Source organism: Euwallacea similis, chromosome 4 (genome assembly GCF_039881205.1).
Source record: "Euwallacea similis isolate ESF13 chromosome 4, ESF131.1, whole genome shotgun sequence".
Lineage (NCBI taxonomy): Eukaryota > Metazoa > Arthropoda > Insecta > Coleoptera > Curculionidae > Euwallacea > Euwallacea similis.
In genome coordinates this window covers 2,831,384-2,852,213 of record NC_089612.1, presented here as the reverse complement: position 1 = coordinate 2,852,213, position 20,830 = coordinate 2,831,384, and the positions used below count along the sequence as shown (strand labels likewise).

The 20,830-nt window shown below is 35.7% G+C and overlaps 4 protein-coding genes across 6 annotated transcripts in view; 2 read left to right on the top strand and 2 right to left on the bottom strand.

The window, feature by feature from the left end:
- LOC136408051 (cytochrome P450 4d2-like) overlaps positions 1 to 20,830 on the top strand; it is a 147,611-nt gene that overhangs the window by 126,447 nt on the left and 334 nt on the right. The window contains exons 2-8 of one of the 2 annotated variants that reach the window (XM_066388810.1): positions 18,974 to 19,153; positions 19,218 to 19,415; positions 19,472 to 19,660; positions 19,715 to 20,094; positions 20,179 to 20,247; positions 20,409 to 20,580; positions 20,641 to 20,814. In XM_066388810.1, the coding sequence (XP_066244907.1) occupies positions 18,976 to 19,153; positions 19,218 to 19,415; positions 19,472 to 19,660; positions 19,715 to 20,094; positions 20,179 to 20,247; positions 20,409 to 20,580; positions 20,641 to 20,814 (1,360 nt within the window). In that variant the 5' untranslated portion in view covers positions 18,974 to 18,975. Of the gene's footprint in view, positions 1 to 18,937; positions 19,154 to 19,217; positions 19,416 to 19,471; positions 19,661 to 19,714; positions 20,095 to 20,178; positions 20,248 to 20,408; positions 20,581 to 20,640; positions 20,815 to 20,830 lie in introns of those variants that run through there. The other variant, XM_066388809.1, reaches the window with a different exon arrangement.
- Positions 4 to 12,456, bottom strand: LOC136408513 (uncharacterized). Of its 2 annotated transcripts, none has more exons than XM_066389517.1 (18): positions 12,261 to 12,456; positions 10,999 to 11,089; positions 6,469 to 7,447; positions 6,118 to 6,417; positions 5,938 to 6,063; positions 5,497 to 5,760; positions 5,316 to 5,444; positions 4,602 to 4,706; positions 4,186 to 4,546; positions 2,765 to 3,918; positions 1,725 to 1,799; positions 1,481 to 1,657; positions 1,203 to 1,421; positions 862 to 931; positions 734 to 807; positions 516 to 682; positions 368 to 458; positions 4 to 318 (listed from the first exon to the last, which is right to left on the bottom strand). In XM_066389517.1, exons 1-18 carry the CDS (start codon positions 12,287 to 12,289, stop codon positions 248 to 250), a joined length of 4,482 nt encoding a protein of 1,493 aa, XP_066245614.1. In that variant the 5' UTR covers positions 12,290 to 12,456; the 3' UTR covers positions 4 to 247. The 2 variants fall into 2 exon arrangements, with proteins under 2 accessions (XP_066245614.1, XP_066245615.1); XM_066389518.1 differs by having other exon boundaries at positions 5,497 to 5,757.
- LOC136408514 (uncharacterized) lies at positions 9,993 to 11,030 on the top strand. Its single transcript, XM_066389519.1, has 4 exons — positions 9,993 to 10,259; positions 10,310 to 10,736; positions 10,793 to 10,882; positions 10,935 to 11,030. The coding sequence occupies exons 1-2, from the start codon at positions 10,079 to 10,081 to the stop codon at positions 10,624 to 10,626; spliced, it is 498 nt and encodes a 165-aa protein (XP_066245616.1). The 5' UTR covers positions 9,993 to 10,078; the 3' UTR covers positions 10,627 to 10,736; positions 10,793 to 10,882; positions 10,935 to 11,030.
- Positions 12,810 to 13,986, bottom strand: Mat1 (CDK-activating kinase assembly factor). Its single transcript, XM_066388828.1, has 2 exons — positions 13,739 to 13,986; positions 12,810 to 13,680 (listed from the first exon to the last, which is right to left on the bottom strand). Exons 1-2 carry the CDS (start codon positions 13,860 to 13,862, stop codon positions 12,848 to 12,850), a joined length of 957 nt encoding a protein of 318 aa, XP_066244925.1. The 5' UTR covers positions 13,863 to 13,986; the 3' UTR covers positions 12,810 to 12,847.

Below are 20,830 nucleotides of genomic sequence, written 5' to 3'. Positions count from 1 at the left end.
ACAAATTATAAACTCTTTATTTAAAAAAAGCTTCCACAACAAACTCTATTTCTATTACATCATTAATTCTCTTTACAAGTCGAGTGTAAGGATGCAGATCTACCCTTCTCAGTTAAATTCATATTGTTAAGGTACAATTTTGAATGAGAAGATTTTGGAGTTTAAACCAATAAGTTATATTTACATGAAATCGACTGTCTATTTTAAAGATGATGTATGTACGTCGAATTAACCAACAATGCTAACTTTATCGTAACCTCATATAAATCAGCTTCAAGTATTGATCGCGACTGGTGTTGCGTATGGTGCACTTTTGTCCTAAAACAGTCATTACAGACTATATTCAAAATGAGGATTATTAACTCACCTTTGAACACATGAAACCAGTCGTCAATTTTGCCGGCATGTGATTTATCCTCCATTTTGACGAAACTAGTGCCCGACTTCACCGAGAGCGCCTACACAATTCAGTTTCGTTCTAAACAATCTAAATCCATATATTATAAGGTACATACCACTGAGGAATATTCACCAAACACGAAGCATCCGGTCTCTTCGTCACCTTCTAAACGCAAGTACCCCACCTCACATTGTTTGTCTGGCGTGTTGTACAGCTTGTAAATGTAGGCATTGCCAATTTTCTTGTATTTGTTTAGAGGCGAGACCACGGAACGTTTTTGTCCTATAGAAAAAATTGGAGTTTTCTACTAATTACAATTGAAAACTAACTCACTAGAACTTGTCCGAAGAGGGGTCTTGGCTGGCAACTCATCTGTTCTTGCAGAATTTCCAACAGGTTCCAGTGAACTGCAATATTTCAGTAAATTTGTAAGACCTCTAATCAATTAAGCGGAGACTTACTTAGGTGTATTGTGAATCGGACTGCTAATCCTCGATAGTACGTTGCTTTCCTGCTCCAAAACTCTAAAATCTGTAATAGAAATCATATATATTATACACTAAGGGTGTGAAATATATCATAATTAACCGAATATCAAGTTTAAATTTGTGACTAATGAGGATCATCACTTTGTATTTTACTACTGTGATCAAAATTTACATTTTTACACTAAATTTGATAAAAACTAAAATTGATATTGACATACGTTATTTTGCACTCCTGTAACCTTCAATTGCAGAGACCTTATGCAGTGGGTAAAAACAGATTTCAAAACACAGGGTCTTAACTTATTCGAGCTTACCTCTTTCTGAATCATTGGATCCGGCGACATCACTGCTAACTATCCTCCTTTTCAAACAACCGCGTGGAGTTTTACCTGTCTTTCTTCCTGTATTCGAGGTTTCAAAGCCCGAATCGACACTGACCTCGCTGTTTTTTACAGCTAGAGTCTTTTTTTTTGGCGGTACCGTCCGCGGAGGCGGCATTGCACTGAATCGGTTTTCATCCACTTCAACTGGCCCTAAAATACAAATTTCCATTAAAAAAACATTTTTTGTCACAGAACTGTATAAAAATAACCTGAAACTACGTCCTCGTTAACGTCATTTTCCTCGATAGGAGACAGCGCGCCTTCTATGTTAGTCTCTTGGAAAGTTAACTTCTGATCGTTTTGAATGGAGGACTTTTTCGAGACTCGTTTTTTGGTCTTCTGCATCGATGATTTAGCGCGCGATCTTCGGTTCAAATGCGAAAAAACTAAGACAAAAAACGACAAATGATCATATAATTCTTTGTTAGCAATGATGTCAAAATGAGATCTTACCAAAACCATCTTTTTCTAGTTCTTCTGGCATTTCAAACGTTTTCGTTTTCCGGACCCGCATTGATCTGCCCATGCCTGAAATCGACACTCCAATTAAGTATACAGGGTCCGCCGCTTAAAAATCCCCAGACTCGTACTTGATTCTTTTAGATACAACATTAAGCGATGTCAAATTGAAAGTCTTTTTAAACTCTTTAAAAATGGCATAGTGGGTATCCAAAAAAGTATTTGCCCTTGATATATTACAAATAAAGTGAATTTTTACAACTATTTTTTTACCTTACCTTAAGAAAATATCAGAATTTATTAAAATATGTTTATTCGTTTTAATTGTTATTTTTATTTTTATCAGATTAATTAATTATTGAAAAGTTAACGAAATTCATAGTTATAAAAATAGTTTTTCATCAAAAAGGAGTAAAAATAAGGCATACATAGTAATGACATAAATTGAATAAGACAAAAATTGGCATCAAACTATGAAGCAATATTTATTATACGAGGTAAGGTAAAAAAATATTTGCAAAGATTCACTTTATTTGTGAAATATCAAGTGCAAATATTTTTTTGGATGCCCATTATATCATTTTCAAGGAGTTTAAAAAGACCTTAAATTTGACATGTCACTTAAGGTTGTGTCTAAAAGAATAAAGAAAGTACGAGCCTTGGGAGTTTTAAGTAACAGACCCTGTATAGGTGACAAACTGCCATTCGATATATGTATAGCCCAGACCAATTAGTCTCTTACACTGACAAGGGAATATTGGTATTAGAACGAACCAACCGTACTAAAAACGGGCTGCTGCTGGTTTATCAACGGTTTGAAAATCCGAGTGACCCCAGTGGAGGGTCGAAGAGACCGAACGTGGAATAATTGCCCGGGTTTTACTCACTCAAGGACGTACGTTTTAGAACCCTTTGAGAAGAGGATTAGAGATCCATGAAATTAACCACAGTTTCATGAAATATACTTAATTTTGTTAATGTAATAGATAAACAGGTCAACAACCAAAAAATAAAGGACAAAATAACGAACTTACCACTGTTTGGTATGATGTTGATCTGACTAATTTCAGCCAATGGATAATTGGTACCATATGCTTTCTTCTTTGCAAAGGAACTTTCGACTGTCGAATTCTGATTATTCCAATTCTGTTTTCGTTTTTTCTTTTTGGATGTTGCCGGTTGTAAATTCTCATCTTTTTCCGCGACAGAACTTTGCAATCGAATAACTGATGAAGAAGGGGGTTCCATCGTTGATTTTGTCATTGGCAAACGAAGGGAAACATTATTTTTGCTATTGGAAATTAAAGGAGTTAAAGAACTCCTGTCGTTTTCTTCGCTGGTCTTCTGAGGGGTTTGTTGCGGAATAATTGGAGAAGCATCTCTATTTCCTTTATTTTTTGACTTCCTTCGCTTTTTGACATCCCAGGATTTGGGAATAGATGCTACAGAGTTCCCTCGTGTGTATGTAGAAGACTTTGGAGTTCGAGTACCATTGACTGTATTGTTCATGCCATCCATAGTTGCGTTCCTGGTCCATGATTCGGCGGTTTCAGAATTTGAGGCCAAATTTCTCGTACTCGACCTTAAAATTTGACTGACCGCCTCATCTTGTCTGATTTCAGAAACATCTTGCTGCCGCGTCAAACTGCACTTTCTAGCCTTCTTTATCATCTCGGCTGAAGCATTCCTCTCTACCTCTACTTCTGTTTCAATCCCATCATCAAAATCGTTCTGCACCTCCAAAACCGAAAGCGGAGCCTTTTTGCAACTTCTCGACTTTCTATTTTGCATATTCCTCGGTTTGCATTTCGAGTAGCGTCTGCAGTGCGGCTTGTGCTTCGACGCCGATACGTTGGAGGGCGCCAGCGACACGTTGTTGTTGGTCTGCGTCTTGTCAACGTCGAAATTGCTCGATTCGTCGTCGGAATCGTTGTCGAATTGGTGGAGCGCATCCGCAGCAATGGCCGCCTCAGATCGAATGAAGCTCAAACGCGGGAAAGTGTCGGTGTGCGAACTGACTTCCGGACAGCGCCACGGCTTGTGGAGATACTCCGCGTAACAGGCGTCAGAGAGGGCGCTGAAGTTCAAGCAATCGGCAACGTTGCCTTCTCGGATGCTGTCGTAGATGTTGGGGATTGGCGATGACGTCGACTGATTAGTGGAATTTTTCCAGTTAGAAACGGATGACCTACAAATAAAGCGTTTTAAGTATCAATTCCCCACCTTAATAAAGGCATTATAGGACATTTTTAGGAATATATCTTTTATCAATGACTGTGCACTCTACAGTACCTACAAGGTTTGTTCTAACAAGATAGTAAACCAATTTCAAAGGAATATGACCTGTATATCGACTGGGATTCCCTTTCCATATTTCTGACAGTCTCAAATTGATTTAGTTCTCTGTTCAAACAAACCGACGGTATAATTTTTTCTTTGGATATTCTTTTCTTACTTTTTCTTGAGGCGGAGGTTTTTGAGATGTTCACAACTCTGTCTCGTCGCCGATCTCCGGAACAACGGAGCCACGCCTTCTGGTTTTCGATTAGCAGGACTAACCTGAAGTAACTCGACGCCTAAACAACTGGTTTGGGTGCTTTTTTTAGCGACACTTTGGCGTGCAGCGCTTTTGACAGCCAAATTTTCAATCAAGGAATTCAAGTTCTTCTTTCTACTCGTCATCGATTTATGTCTACTATTACAACGCGAGAGCCCCAAGTTTTCATCTGCATTCAAAAAAGATTTCTTCGGCAGCTTAAACCTGCGGTTTGACGACACGTTACTGTTGAACGAGATGACTAAGTCGCTGTCTTCTCCTTAAAAAGTAAAAGTCAGAATTGGGAGATATGACTATATCCAGAGTTTACATACCCATTTCTTGGGCAGCCAAGGCTTTGGCTTCTAGTTTATTGATTAGATTTTCAAAACTGATCACTCGTTCTTGGTTGAATTTGGACCGCTCCTTTCTAAACGATTCTGGAATAAAATTATGAAAGTCCATTAACCACATGTAAATATATAAATACATATTTGGCCGGGGAGTTAACAAAGATGATAGTATCAAATCGCGTCAAATTGATTAAATCGGCAAATAATCTTTAGAAATTATGCACATTGTTCTCTTGAACAATGAGACAATTATGAAAACCTTTGAGCAAAGTCTGAAGACCTGTTGAATTTCCAAATTATGTTTGACTTACAAAGTCCGACATCGCTAGAGCCTTAAGGCAGACACTTCGCAGCATAACATCCATTGAAAAAGATAAAACTGACTTCAGAATAGAATTAAAATCTTAAAAAATATATATAAATAATACGATTAAATATAATTTATTTGAATTAAGAATTCAATCACGACAACTCTTCCAAAAACGATGAGACCGTAACTAAGATAGGTAAAAGAACGAGAGTGCATTGAGAGCAACTGGAGCGCAGCTGACACAATCGGTAGATAAATTAAAATGAAAAAATGTGAAATTCTCTGTGACTATCCTTTTGACAATTTTAATCGTCACTAACATCTCACAAAATGAACTACTGTAGTCTATGGGTAAGTGAGAAATTATATATCACTACATATCTTACGTGTAAAGCAATAATCCATATTACGTTCTTCATTAAGTTGCCTTGCACCATCCAATAAAGGCGTCTTACACACGCGTTCGGCTACCCTGGATTCGTCAACCTCGGGTCCAATTACTGTACTATTTTTATCTACAATAAATCGCCGCTCAAGTCACGTTTAACTAACACTACACTCACCCACCTTTAGCTGCTTCCGACATAATCGGGTTTTGCTCCTTGGCATTGCACATCATTTGTTTCTTCTTGGCCGTAATTTCCTGGATAATCTGGGCTCCCACGCCCACCGCGTCGTTGTCTGAATTTGTATTTTCCCCGAGTGTCAGACCAGAAGTTTGAGTCCAAGCCGGCACTGAAGCCGTAAATTTTAAGCGAGCCTGTCTTTCCATTTCGATTAAAACATCCTTAAATGAGCCTTTGAAACCACTTTGGTTTCTTCTCTTTCCTGCTATTTGGAGAGAGTCTAATTAAAAATAGCTGCAAATATTGAATTTATTCACGTAGTAGGTATTTTGGGTTGCATAATCTAGACCAAAGTGCGAGTTACGGTTTTTGAGATCCCAATGGGAAGCAAAAATTTTGAATAACCCTGTATATCAGTTTATATCCACCATTTTTAACTTACCACTTATGTAATATTTCGATGGTGGCGATGTCTGAGTATTCGTTTGAACTGTCTTGCGCTGGACATCAATTGGTTCATCAAATGTTTGCTTAGGGTCGAGGTTGATTTCGCGTATACTCTCAATATCTGCAATTTACCTACTAGCAATCGAAAACAAACAATAAACATACCAGAAAATACCGCCAGGTTCTTCTGCAGCTGTGAAGGTACCATCAGGCCTTCTGGACCTGGAAGTAACATATCGCGACCTGCTTTCATCATTCTTTAACGACACAATACTGCTTTCTTCCTTATCAGGCTGTTTTCTTGCATCCCCTGGAACCGGTCTAGACGTACGTCTAGAGGTACTGCAATCGGTCATGTCATGGTTCGAAGGTGGCGGTATCTCAGTGTTCACTTGAACTGTTCCACACTGGACTTCAATTGGTTTATCAACCACTTGGTTTGATTCAAGGTTGGTTTTGCCACTACTCCCGTAATCTACAATTTAACGTAGCAATCAAACAAAACAATAAACATACAAGAAAAAACCTTTAGACTCCTCTGCAGCTCTAAGAGTGCCATTACGCCTTCCGTATCTAAGAAGTCGTGACGTGTTTTCATTAATCTTTAACGGCGCAATACCGCTTTCTTCATTATCAGACTGTTTCTTTGCATTTCCTTGAGTCACTCTCGTTGCACTTCTGGATGTACTACGTGCAACTCGGCTGTGGCTATTATTGCCTGTAGAAACATTTCTCTTGTCAGTCTTAGATTGAGAACGCCGAGAACCGGCAATCTTAACACTCTCCAGTGAATCTTGGTCAAATGCATCGAACTGTTGCTTACGCCTCTTATCAACTTTAGAAGAACTTTGAGTACGGTCTTTCAGTAACTCTTTGTGCTTCGTCATTGCTGTTGTTGATTTCAATGATACCTCAGCTTTCTTCTTTTTCTTGGAAGATTTTGAAAAACTCGCAACTTTAATATTTTTTTGTGCACTTTGATCTACTAATTCTTGTTCTTTCCCTTGATTTTGACTTTTGTTTGTGGATGAAGCTTCGACTGATATCTTCTGTTTGTTATTTAAAGATTTACTCGGCACATGAGTTTCATTCCCCTTCAATTGCTTTTGCCCATTAGTCTCTACAGACCTATTTATCTCTAACAAATGAGAACTTTTTGGTTCCTCCAGTCTCAGCTCCTCTTTTATATTTCTACATGTTTTAAGACTATTATTGACTTCGGTGTCAATGTACACAACCGAGGAAGACTCGGAACTCGAATTAGTAACTTTCCTGCTGTCGCTCTTGTGCCGATTTCTATTGAAACTTCCGAGGTGGATGGGGGAAGGTAGGGAAGAGTTAGTAGTAAATTGAGTATCAATATATCGGCCGCAGTACGGAGTACTGCTCACTATATTTTTCAAATTTTTTCTCGGTGTTTCCTTTGGAAGAGGCTCAAAGTTCTTGAAAATGTTCGTCGTGCTGACATTTAAAGAGGGGCTTAAGATGACGCGAAGTTCTCGTTTCTGAAATTATGGAATCAAAGAATTAGGGAAATTAAGGGAAAATTAAAAGAACCACAACAACATCATTTTATTTCTAATAAACAGCAATTGGTTCGAGAACAGAATTGGTCAGCTAAATAATGGTCACATGCGACATGCGCTTGACCACAACGCACAAGTTGTGAACTCTCATATCTCGGAAATTTATGGAGTAACTGTCCTCTAAAAAACATATTTTTTACAGGAATTTAACTTTGTAGGTTTTCTGCAAGAATATGTAAATGAAGAGAAATCTAAATAATCTTCAGGAGATTTTTGCACATTAAAAAACCTTTAGGAAAAAAATTTGATATACAAGGTATCTCTGAACATAATGCCATAAATTCAATCACGTATTCTAGGTCCCAAAATATGACGAATCTTTCATATAAACATATAGCGAAAGGTGCTTTGTTTGCGGTATACAGGGTGTGAAACGTTAATTTCTGAGGATGATTTTTTCTTAATACTTTTGAAACGTTTTGAGATAAAAATTAGTGAAATTTTGTACTTTACTATAATTTTTGTGCTCTTTCTAACTCTCTATAAAGAAATTGCCACATTTTTTCATGGACGAGTAATACAGTCATTTTAAGGCGAACTGACTTTTAAATCTGATGTCTATTTAATAAATCATAGTATTTATCCATTTCTTAAATCTCAATTTCTCGAAAACTGTTGGAGATTTCGACTTTCAACAAGAACACCTTTTTTATTTAAAAATTTTCAAGTTTAATATTTTCCCTATAAAATCGTCAATAAAGTTAAATATGAAAAAAAGTGTAGGTCCGTTACAAGCACCCCTCCCCCCCCTTATTACCCGCACCTGGAAAAATGTGGTAATTTATTCATAGGCTCAAAAAGAGTACAAAAAATTATAATAAAGTACTAAACTTCATTAATTAATCTTGAAACGTTTCGAAAATATTAATAAAAAACCAACCTCAAGAACCAGCATTTCACATCCTGTACATCGAAAACGAAGCGCCTTTCAAGAAATGTTTATATGAAGTTTTCGTCAAATTTTACGATCTAAAATACGCGGTTGAATTACGGCACTATGTTCAGGAACACCTTGTATAGTTGAGTGCATTTAAGAACGATTATTGTATTAATTATGGCGACAATTCCGGTTGTACAAGAAGTAGCTACTAACTTGGTTATTTTAAATGATACGCCCTATTTTTTCGGATTTTTCGTTAAGTTTTATGGCTAGTTCATGTAAAGTCTCATATGTGTAAAATTTACCGTTTCCGAGCTACACCGGAAAATTTGAACATTTTGACGGCTGCAAGATCCCATGGAAATCGGTATTGTGCACTAACCGCTGCGAATTTTGGAATTGATATACTGAGACTTAAAGAGGACATAATAAGTTACGTATTGACAAAAAATTCAATTTGACAAAAAGTCTTACACAACCCCCGAAACATGTCGACTTCGAGTGGCGTGACTTCAAATCTCAATAACTCGCTTATTTCAAATGGGATACCCTGTACCTTAAAGCATTTTCAAGTCTAGAATATAATTCTATATCAAATATATTAAGGTTCCCTGGACTGATTCTGGACAGGTCTGTATGTTGGTACTAAAGCAGCGTTGTCAATTTTCCAGTATACCAAAGAAGTTAAAAATCGTACCAACGTTACATTACATTAATGCTTTAGCTACCAACACTCCAATTTACTAAGTACCTACTACAAAATTCCAATCAACTTTACCTTTATTACCGATCATCTAAATAAGGCAATATACATATGTACCAATTACGATTGCCCCTAGCCCTAATACACCCCAATAATTGAATCATTTATTCCCCAAAACTTCCCCACGATGGACAGCATTCCGAACGCTCTAAAATACATCAAATTCTTCAAAGTATTCTGCGCGTTCCCCACGCAATTTAACACGGAAAAGCGCCAATACGAAAAACAACCCTTAAAATGGGTTTATCTGTGCTCTTTGTTCCTTATATGGAATCTGCATGCAACATCCATGAACGATCTCATCAATGAGTTTAAAATGGGTATGAAAAGAGGCTAAAATTTGGCACGAAATCTGGAATTTTTGTTATAGCAAATAACCCTCAGAGACTGAGAGTGATCTTGAAGATATGCCAGCAACTGATGGCTTTGACTGTAATTGTAACAAGCTACTTTAGCAGGGAATCACTGAAGAACACTATGAATTTGTTTGTAGAAATTGATAGAATTTTTAAAGAGAACATGGTGCAGCTCACTTACAAGTACTTAGATATGAAATATGACAAATGAGAACTAAATTATTAATACATTTGATATGTTTGAGGCGGATAGTTCATTCCTTCCTCTATCCTGTTTGGGCACAACCCATCACACACAAATAGCAGCTGTTTTTGAAGTAGAATTGCGCAACATTCTCAGTAAAAATGAACTGAGAATCACATTCACCCTTCACTAAGGGCTCGGACAAAAATCCTGTGGGACTCCACCGCTCCAACCTACTTGTGTGAGGGGTTGTGTTCAAGCAAGATACAAGAAGGCGTCAATTATTAATGATAAATCGTTTGATTCAAGGCCACTATTGATCTTCCTGATTGGCAAACACTTGGTGACTACAGCCCTCATAACAGCAATGACTGGAGGCTGTTGCATATGGGGCGACTCTATATCAATCTGTTTCTCTTACACCTGGCAGTACTTTCTTAATTACGAAATTCTAACCCATGTCTCAACTTCCCTATGTGCATTGCTCATTTTATCCCATCAAAGATTTTTGGTACTAAACTTTTCCGCCATGAATGTCACACTTAAAGGTATCAGGTAAGAGCACTGTGTTTTTCGATGAGAAATGTAAATGTTGCAGGTAATTTTGCCAACGTTCATCCAAGAAAATTGATTGAATATAATGCTAAAGTCCCAGAGGAGACTTTAAGCACAATAGCATTGTTGCACTTTAAACTGGTGAAATGCAGCAATATGGCAAGCTACACTTACAGTTTCCAGTTGCTGATTATATTCACCTTCACTCTAATACGCATAGTCGACAATGTTCATTATGCCTTCATGGACATCAAATCAAATTTATTAGCATTTATCACGGAAATCTTCTGGCTTGTTCTGACTATTAGCGATGTTTATATTACTTTCTTGATCGCTACCAATGTGGAGATTACAGTATAAAACTCTTTTATGTCGCATACTATTATAGACATTTAGTATTTTAGGCTACGAAAACCCCAAAAATTGTGAGCATGATTTGCTGCCAATGTAATTCTGATCTTCAAAATGAGGTATAATAAATGACTTATAATCAAATTTTATGGTTATACTTAAATGAGATATACAGAAGGTCCTATTTTTGCTGCAAAGCTACCAACAACCACTGTATCTACAAGCAGGAGGATTTTATATGTTGAACAATGAAACATTCCTAAAGGTGATCATTATATTATAATAAGTTATTAGATTTAAAACGAATTGGTTTTTAGTTCTGGGGAGCTACTCTTACTTATATCATTCTCCTGCAGGGTCTTGAGAAGCAAGATTACTCACCGTAAACTTTTCCAAGTCATGAATAATTTTAGGGAGTTTGTTTTTCATGAAACTGTTTTCAGCATTTCCTTCAATGATCACTCTGGATTTTCTGCAAAATAAGAAAATGTTTAGTTGATTTTGAAAAATAGACATAAAGTAGGAAAGGTATAGCAATGTGAATATCTATAGAGGGATACTTTTTTCAAAGCCATGCTCCCTGGTGGTGTTTACTCTTATATTTCCCAAAAAAAATGAACTCTCTATTGAGAAAGATATTCAACCACAACAAGATAAATCTGTTTCAGATAAGTATAGAGCAGTTTGGGAACAAATACAAGATGTGTAAATATAGTGCGTTCTAAATAATATTGAAACAAAGCTACATTTTGATGTTATGGTTGATGTACCAAATACAGCAAAAGAACTAGTAAAATCTAAGAATCAATTGATATAGTTTAATAATGATTGACACGAATCTGTCTTAATGATATCCTGAACTTCTATAAGTTTCATAAAAGGGTAAATTATCAGACCTCGAAATAATTGTCTTTAAAAAAACCGTAAATATTTAAGCAATTTTTCAACTGCATGTAATTTTTTTATAAATACCAATTTGTACAACAATTTATATGTTGTTTTATAATTTACCTTTATAACAAACTTTTACCACCAATGAAAATAAAAAATTTAATCATAATTACATGGAACCATAATTTAATATTCATTTAATTGTATTTACATTCAGTTTTAAATTGAAATATTTAAAACAAATATTTTTTAATCATTATTTAATAATGATTTAAATTTTAAAAAAAGCTCTGCTTTAAATTAACTGATTCAAATCCTTTCAACTCTGCATTCTGATATGAATGTGTTCAGGAGTTATGTTGGGTGATTGTGAGAGTTGAACATTGAGATGGTCATGAGATGGTGAGATGTGAATTGGTTCTCTTTTACTTTGGACAGAACTTATGTGTTGAGCTTGTACTTGACTGAAAACCAGTTATTGTTGAAAATGTTGAATTAGCTCGGTATATGTATTATGAGTTATTTGGCTTTGTAAAATACAAGAAATTTATGGAATAATAAGAGCATCTATAAGGGCTACTGGCAGCTGAAAGTTAAATAAATTTCTGAATTGATCCATGTTAACACCGAATCCAACAGGCAAAAATCAACAAACACGTAGCCCACATCTAGGGCCCGCTGTAGGAAAGGAAGGTACAGGGCATTTCTACATGTGGAATCAATGAATTCTGATTTCTAAATTAAGTACTTACATGATCGGTTTCTTGTCCTTTTTCTTCATTTTGTAGGCGCACAAAATACTTTGATATTAACAATATTTTTGTAGTCCAGAAGCAAATTCAAACAGAACAAACGTCAACCCATTCAAACTGCGTCAATTGGCATTCCTTATTTTAACGGCCTTTGAAATATTTGGCACATGCGCAGTAACTCCGAAATGGTTATTCAAACAAAACGTAAACCGATCGTTTCTGCAGTTATGTGCAAGATACCAAGGCAGTTTTGTCGCCTTCAAAAATATATTACTGTAGTGCACTAGTCGCGATTTACCGATTTTCTTGCGGAAAACACAATTTTTTGGACAAAAAAAAATGTTGTTTACCGCTATGTCAATAAAATTAACTGTCAATTTTCATATTATTGCAGTGTTGACAAACTTATCCTCTACCTTACTAATCCAAAAATGACTCGTAATTTAACTAACAAGAATATAAGAATTATCTCTAAATAAAATATCTCAAACAGTCATAAATTATTATTACTATCATACTATGCAATAAAAAAAAAGCACATGATAAATAAATAATAATTTTTAATTCAACCACAGCCGAACTTAAATCTATGACACTTTCCTAACTAAGTTTCTTGACACATGGTACAACCCCATCATAGATTCCTGTAGTGCTCGTAAACAGGCAATATTAGTTGTAAACCCACCTGCCTTCTCTTGTTCAGTTTCAGTTCTAATGTGACTGATAAATCCTTCCTGCATGACTTCCTCTTCTGATGGAGGCTGTGGCCCATTAGGATCTACCACAATGGGTGTGTATTCATACATTGGACTATCATCCATGGGCAAGGGTAGGAATGTTGACTGGGATTTTCTGCCAAATTCTATACCACTGGAAAATTTGGTCACTTTTGGTGGTGGAGGTTTTCTAGTTTCCTCTTCCTCTTCTTTGGCTTGTTGAGCAAATGTTTGAACAATGTTTTTGGCATCTGTATTGGAGAACATTAGCTCGTCTATGAGGGCTTCTTTGCGTTTAAGTCTTTTCTTTTTCACTTCTGCTTCTTCAAGTAGGATTTCATGCTTCCTGGCTTCATTCATGTGTTTCTCAAGCTCCAACATTTCTTCTAACTCATACTCATCCCTACCCATTCTTCCTTTGCCTTTCTGAATTTGCTCCCTATTGTCTTTCTTATATTGCTCAATTTTCTTATTTGTATTAATCACATCAATGTTATTAGTCAGGTTGTAAATTATTGTTTCAATTTCCTCAAGGTAATCATTGTACTCTCTTAAAGTGGCAAAATCTTCTTCTTTTTTATTGAAATCTCTGAGGACTCTGCGGCGAATATCCACTTCTTTTTCCACAGCAGCATCTTCGAAAAGCTGAACTCGAAAATTGTTGCGTCTAAGAGGTATTTTGCAATCAGGACAGTTACCAGATCCTAGACAAACATTATTAAATGTAATAATTTTTGTAGGCGAAAAAAACGGGATATGGACCTTTAAGGAAAAGTAATTCCACGCAACTTTCACAGAGACCATGCCCGCAAACGTTGACCATCATTTTTAGGGATGGATTTTGGAATTTGGTGGTCCGGCATCTTGGACAGGCGAAATCGTCCATTGTTTAGATTTGAGGGACCAGAATTGAGAATTGATGCGAATGTTCTCGTAACTTGGGTTTATTCTTATGCAATAAATATATTTGTTTTGATGCGAAAGTGGGAAAAATGTGGGAAAGAACCCTTACAAATCAGTTAATTTACAATCAAAAACTTTTTATGAAGACAGATTCAAAATCATACCAAACCTCAGCAAGAAACATCTGATTTATATCAAATTTCTATGCTTTTGATGTGGTGCGCACGTTGATTTCTGTCTTTATTTTACCCATAGGCTACGATAAAGAAAGAAAAGTTTATGAAATGGACACAATAATGACATATTTTAGGTAATCAAGAGATGACGTCACCGTAAGCCTTAAGCTCAATTTACGAAATTTTCAAGACGCGTAGTTATTGTACAGTCCCATATTACGCCCACAAGGTAAGTTTTACACACACTCACACATATATTTTACACAAGAAAGTAATCAAGTACTATAAATATTAATTGGATAAAACCAGTTTTGTATAATTTCATGTAGTTAAGCATCAAGAAATTACTTTGTACCTACATATATGCACTTAAATGCGACAGTGTGTAATTATACTAAATAGCAAAGCAAATATATAATAACAAAATTCCATAATTATGCGAATATTAACAAATTGCAGTATCATTTTAGCGGCGAATCTTTTTATCTAATTATTCTTGATAGGCATTGATATACCCTTTTTAAATTCGTCAGATAAAAGTCGTATTCGTTTATATGAATTACGTAACGAAGAGCGCAAAGTTTAATCAGTGGTGTAACATGAAATAAGTAAACGTACAAAGCAAATTATGTTTACACGTAACATATGAGGAACCACTGTCTATTAAAATCATGCAAGAAATTAATGAAGCGATGGAAATGAATACCGAGGCAAAATGTAGATTTAATACTCTTGATAATATGGTAACGGGAAATTTACGTGATGCGTTTATACCTAAAAGATGAACCAGGAATAAAAAAATAGATACACACTTATACAGGGTGTAACAAATTCGACTCTATGCATGGGGATCTCGGAAACGGTAAGAGATACTAAGTCGGTTAAATGGAAGCAAAGTTACGTATTTTGACGCTCAACACTAATTCATTTGCGAATTGGCAAAAATCCGAATACTTTTGGAAACATCCGATAAAAACCGAAAATTCGGATTTTCGTTTTTGTCAAAAAACTCGAAAATCATTAGTCGAAGAAAACTGATAAAGAAACATTATTAGAGCACTTTTTGTCTAGCTTTCTACTGGTGGATTCGGTATTTTTACTCGACGATTGATTTTTAAGATATCATGGACTATTTTGGATTTCCTTATAGGCACCATCTTGGATTTTTACAAAATTGGTATCTACATGAAATTTCCTTTCCAGTGATGTATTATGTTCCAGTATTTTAATGGATTTTATATTAATGAAAGTTAAAAAAACGACATGGCCACGCAATTTAAAGCTCCTTAGATGGAAATGGTTGTTCTACTTTTATTCATATAAAATCCGTTAAAATACTGGAACATAATACATCACTGGAAAGAAAATTTCATATAGATTACAGTTTTGTAAAATTCCAAGATTCCAAGGCGCCCATTAGAAAATCCAAAGTACTCCATGATATCTCAAAAACCATTCGTCTAGTAAAAATACCGAACACCAGTAGAAAACCAGACAAAAAGTTCTTTAATAATGTTTTATCAACATGTAAGGTTCCAGCAAAACCATGAAAATTAAAATAAACAGATGGGCCCACTTATATAGAGAGTTGAGAGGCGGTGTCAGGTGTCAAGGAGAGCGATGGAACCCGAGACGAAGGACAATCTGGTCCCGGCAGTTATGAAGGACACTACATTTTAGTTCTTATAGTTATTTTTGTTCTGTAATAAATTTAGTCCGGAATTTAGGCGTTTCCTTCTCCTGGAAATTCGTTTGACAACACATCGTTCTGTATCAACTTTCTTTGACTAAAGACTTTCGAGTTTTTTCACAAAAACGAAAATCCGAATTTTCGGTTCTTATCGGATGTTTCCGAAAGCATTCGGATTTTTACAAATTCGCAAATGAATTACTGTTGAGCGCCAAAGTACGTAACTGTGCCTCCATTTAAACGACTTAGTACCTCTTACCGTTTTCTAGATCCCCATACATAAACTCGAATTTGTTACACCCTGTATAGATATGAGAACTTCCAAATTATAGCTTCAGCTAATTTTAATTGGTAAACAGTTTTTTTTCGTTCATTCGTAGCATGTCTAACGATAAGAATAGTCAATGTCTCGAAATAATCAGAATCCAACAAACGACTAATAAAGTCGACTTCGAAAGGAAATATGCGATTATTCTTATCTAGACACTTATTAACAGCTGCAGCAATCGATATTTATCGAAGCTTCGTCATTAAACTTGAAATAAATTTCAGCCAAACAGCAGAGAAATACTTTAAATGAAATGATCAAAAATAAATCGACGAATACATGATATAAACATATAGTGGATCGAAAATGTAGTGACTCACCCCTGATTTTTCAAACATATCAAAAATTCTAACATCTTTTTTTCAAAAAACTAGTTTAACTGTTTTCAATTACTTACTTTACCATAAAAATCATTAAGGTTTTTTCGTTGTAGGACTGCATCAATTAAAAAAATACTTCCTCTGTTCAAAAATGATCGTCCCATTTGGCACTTTTTACACAATTAAGGACCTGCGTTACTACTTGAAATTCGTAATTTTTGGCCGCTTGAAAATTAAACCGCTGTATTTGTTTTTGGAGGTTCAAATATTCTTAGCCTATGGAAATTCAACGTTCCCGAGTAATGAGGAAGGACTTAAGGGACCACGAAAGATATGCCAATCTGCAAACACTTCTAGTACGATCTAAAAATAAAAAGTTGCCGGAGAATTTAAAAAGTACACAAAAACCATTTCGCGAGTCTGGAGAGCTAATCAATATACAGTGTGGAAGTTTTGGGTGGAACAGTCCATATAACTAAGATGTCGAACATGTACGGCCAAAATCCTCGGACACGTCGATTTTTACCTTTTTCTTGCGGTTTTTTTTATGATAAATTCATGTATACAGGGTAGTCCAAAAATCAGGTACGACCATCAACTTTGTTTTTTCAAATAGACACCTATTTTTTATTTAATTTTTAAATTCTATGCAAAATTCTAAGTGTGTTTCATGTACCATGTTCTATACCTAAACGCAACAGGTCTCGAGAAATTTACGATTGAACATATCAAAAACTAAAACTTTCGATTTCTTTTAAAATTTCTTTGGTCCTGAAAAGGACCGATTTAATACAAAATAAAACAACAAGCTACAATTAAATTAAATGTTCAAATTGGATCTCACCAACTTCTTGACAGGAAGTTGAAAATATTTTTAAAAAACAGTACACGTCGAAGTTAATTTAACTCCAAATTTTCAAATTTGTATCACTTTTAGATTCTAGTAAACTTTTAATGAACGTGTAGGGTGAATAACCCTGTATATTAACGGGTTTTATTAGGCCAAAAAAGTATTGGCACACTTGCACAGGATGATTGCAAAGTTGACTTACTGCAATTCACATTTTTAATTATAGGTAAAATGGATCTAGATGGCTATGACGTATTCTCAGATGACATTTCATTTAGTTTTTGTTTTATTTTGTTTCGTTATTTGATTAATTGGCCAATATGTCGAAAATTACAGAGTTACCGATCAAATTCGTAATCAAATAATTAATTTACATTTACAAGATTTAAATTATAGAAAAATTGCGTCTCGGTTATCACTCAGCTTTACTCGTGTCAGAAATGTGGTAAAAAATATCAGGAAAGAGGCATGCCTCTAAACGAGTCACGTTCAGGTAGACCAAAGTAGTCAACCGCCGAGAAAAACAACAAATCCTGCGAACAGTCCAGAAAAATCTTACAGTTTCTGCTTCTGCCATTGCCGAAGACGTTGATTCAACTTCCGGCAAGACTATTTGCACAAACTGTTAGGAATACGATACACAGCTTCAATTTTGATGGCAGAGCGCAAAGAAAGAAGCCCTTCACTTCGGAGGTCAACCAGCAAAAAAGATTCAACTCTGCGAAGGAGCATGTGAACAAGCAGTTGGATTTTTGGAAAATTTTCATTTTTTCTGACGAAAGTAAGTTCAACATTTTTGGATTGGAGGACACCAAATACGGCATTCAATGTCGAGATTGTTAGAGCCACAGTGAAGCATAGTGGTGGGAGTGCTCTTGTTTGGGGCTGTATGTCTTGAAGTGCTGTTGGAAATTTGGTTTTAATTAACGGTATTATGGATGTCCTCAAACATATTGATATGTTGCGGCATAATTTGCGTGTCAGTGCCGAAAAAATGGGGCTACAGGAGTCATTTCTATTCCAGCAAGACAACGACGCCAAACATACAGCTTCCAAAACGAAGGACTGGTTGCTGTATAATGTCCCGCGCCAATTAAGAACATCACAACAGTCTCCGGATATGAATCCGATAGAGAACCTATGGCATTGCCTTGACCTTAAAGTTCGCAAACACAACATATCATCATCCCAAAATGATTTGAAAAGGGTGCTACATGAGGAATGGGCTAAAATTGGCGTAAATGTACTCCACAATTTAGTAGAGTATATGCCCAGGCGTCCACAAACTGTGATAGATGCGGAAAGACTGATGACGAAATATTTTAGGTCCTAAGCACCAAAAAATTTTTTTGCTTACCTACTTTATTACTACTTATACTTTTTTGATCTAATAAAAACTGTTAATATATTTTTTTAATTAATGCAATCCTACAACAAGAAAACCTTATTGATTTTGATTGTAAAGTAAGTAATTGAAAATAGTTAAATTAGTTTTGTGAAAAAAATGTTAGAATTTTTATTATATTTGAAAAATCAGGGATGTGCCAATATTTTTTTGATCCACTATAAATCTAATATGTTCTAGAACGCCACTGTGGGATAAATAATACCGTGATGATGCGTTTTACATGCACTATAAACAAACAACGATTAAACGACTCTCTATAATGGTCACTAATTTATATTTGTTGTAGCAGTCGACAAGGTCACACGGTTGTATTTGGAGCTAGCTATGTTTTGTACATTGATTTTGAATGTATTTGGGGCATTAGTTGCCATCATCCTAATAACTCTCATAACAAAATGGTGGTTTCAACTAAGAAATATGGAAAACAAGGTGGCCAGTTGGATGCCCACTGTTCCTAGAATCCCAATTTTGGGCTCACTTTTCGAGATGGGGAACTCTTCAGGTATTACTACAAATTATTACTTTTCATTTAACATCTTCATATAAAATTCTCTCTCTGTTCTCAGAAAATTTAAAGGACTTACACCGATTTACCGACAACCCTTGCAAGTCCTCCTACATGGAGGTATTGGGAACTGCAAATATTGTTACTAAAAACGCTGAACTGCTTGAGTTTGTGCTGAGTTCTAATAAGATTCTTTCCAAGAGCCACGATTATGATTTTTTTCTGCCTTGGCTTGGAGAAGGTTTGCTTACCTCTAAAGGCAAATATTGAATTATTAAAAAAAAGTAAGAGTATGTTATAAAGCCGATATTGCAGGTGCCAAATGGAAGTCTCATAGAAAGGCCATTACTCCAACATTTCACTTCTCAATCCTCGAGCACTTCGTCGACATTTTTAATTCCAATGTAGATGTCATGATTGAGAAGCTCAAACGGGTGGAATTAAGCAAGAATTCCTTTGATGTTTACCAATATGTAACTGCTTGCACGTTGGATATTATATGCGGTCAGTACGCCGGATCAATTACAACAATCTAATCCTCGATTTAAAATAATATAGAAACCGCGATGGGAATAAATCTACAATCACAGGAAAGCAACGTGGGCGATGAATACATTCAGGCTGTCAAAAACATCTCCAGAATCGCCCAGGATCGGTCAATTAAGGCGTGGAAAAGCTTTGATTTCCTGTTCAATTTGACTAGTGATTCTAAGATTTTGGAGAAATCTCTGAAGATTGCTCACAATTTTACCAACTCTGTTATCGAGCGAAAAAAGAAGGAAATGATGAAGGGTGAAGCCAAGCAGGAGGAAAAAGAGGATGCCTTTGGTAAGAAGAGCAAAAAGGTCTTCCTGGACCTATTACTCAATTCCACCATCGATGGACAGCCTCTAACACAAGAAGAATTAAGGCAGGAGGTCGATACTTTCATGTTTGCTGTAAGTTTTCTTAACGATTAGATAACAGTAAGCTATTATTGTTTCAAAATTGAAAAACGATTGTTAATTAATGATAATTTTTAGGGCCATGATACTACTTCTTCGGGGATTTCTTCGGCTTTCTATGTCCTGGCAAATCATCCAGATATTCAAGTAAAAATATGCTCATTCATCTTGTCCTTGATAGAAAAATGCCTTATGGTGTCATAACGATTTGGATTCCGATGTTTATATCATTTTATTTCATGTGGTCGAGTGCATTTTATATTCGGGATATATGGTATATTATAAACGATAGCATTTGCTCATTACAGAAGCAACTTCGCGAAGAGCTTAAAGGGGTATTCGAAAACAAAAACACTCCTATAAGGCATCAGGATTTGCAGGGGCTCAAATATCTTGAAATAGTAATCAAAGAAATTTTAAGACTTTACCCGCCCGCTCCGGTCATTTCTCGAGTTATCGAGGAGGATGTAGAGTTCAAAGGTTGAATTTCGAATTCCATAACAAAAACCAAATGTACATGTATATAATATGTTTTTGCAGGGCATACAATTCCCAAAGATACCGTCATTATAATGTCCATTTATAACGTGAATCGAGACCCTGATTATTACGAAAATGCAGAAAACTTTGATCCACAGAGGTTCATGGAAACTGCCGCAAAAAAATCGGCGTATGCCTATATTCCTTTTAGTGCGGGGCCTCGAAATTGCATTGGTTAATTTTGACAAAC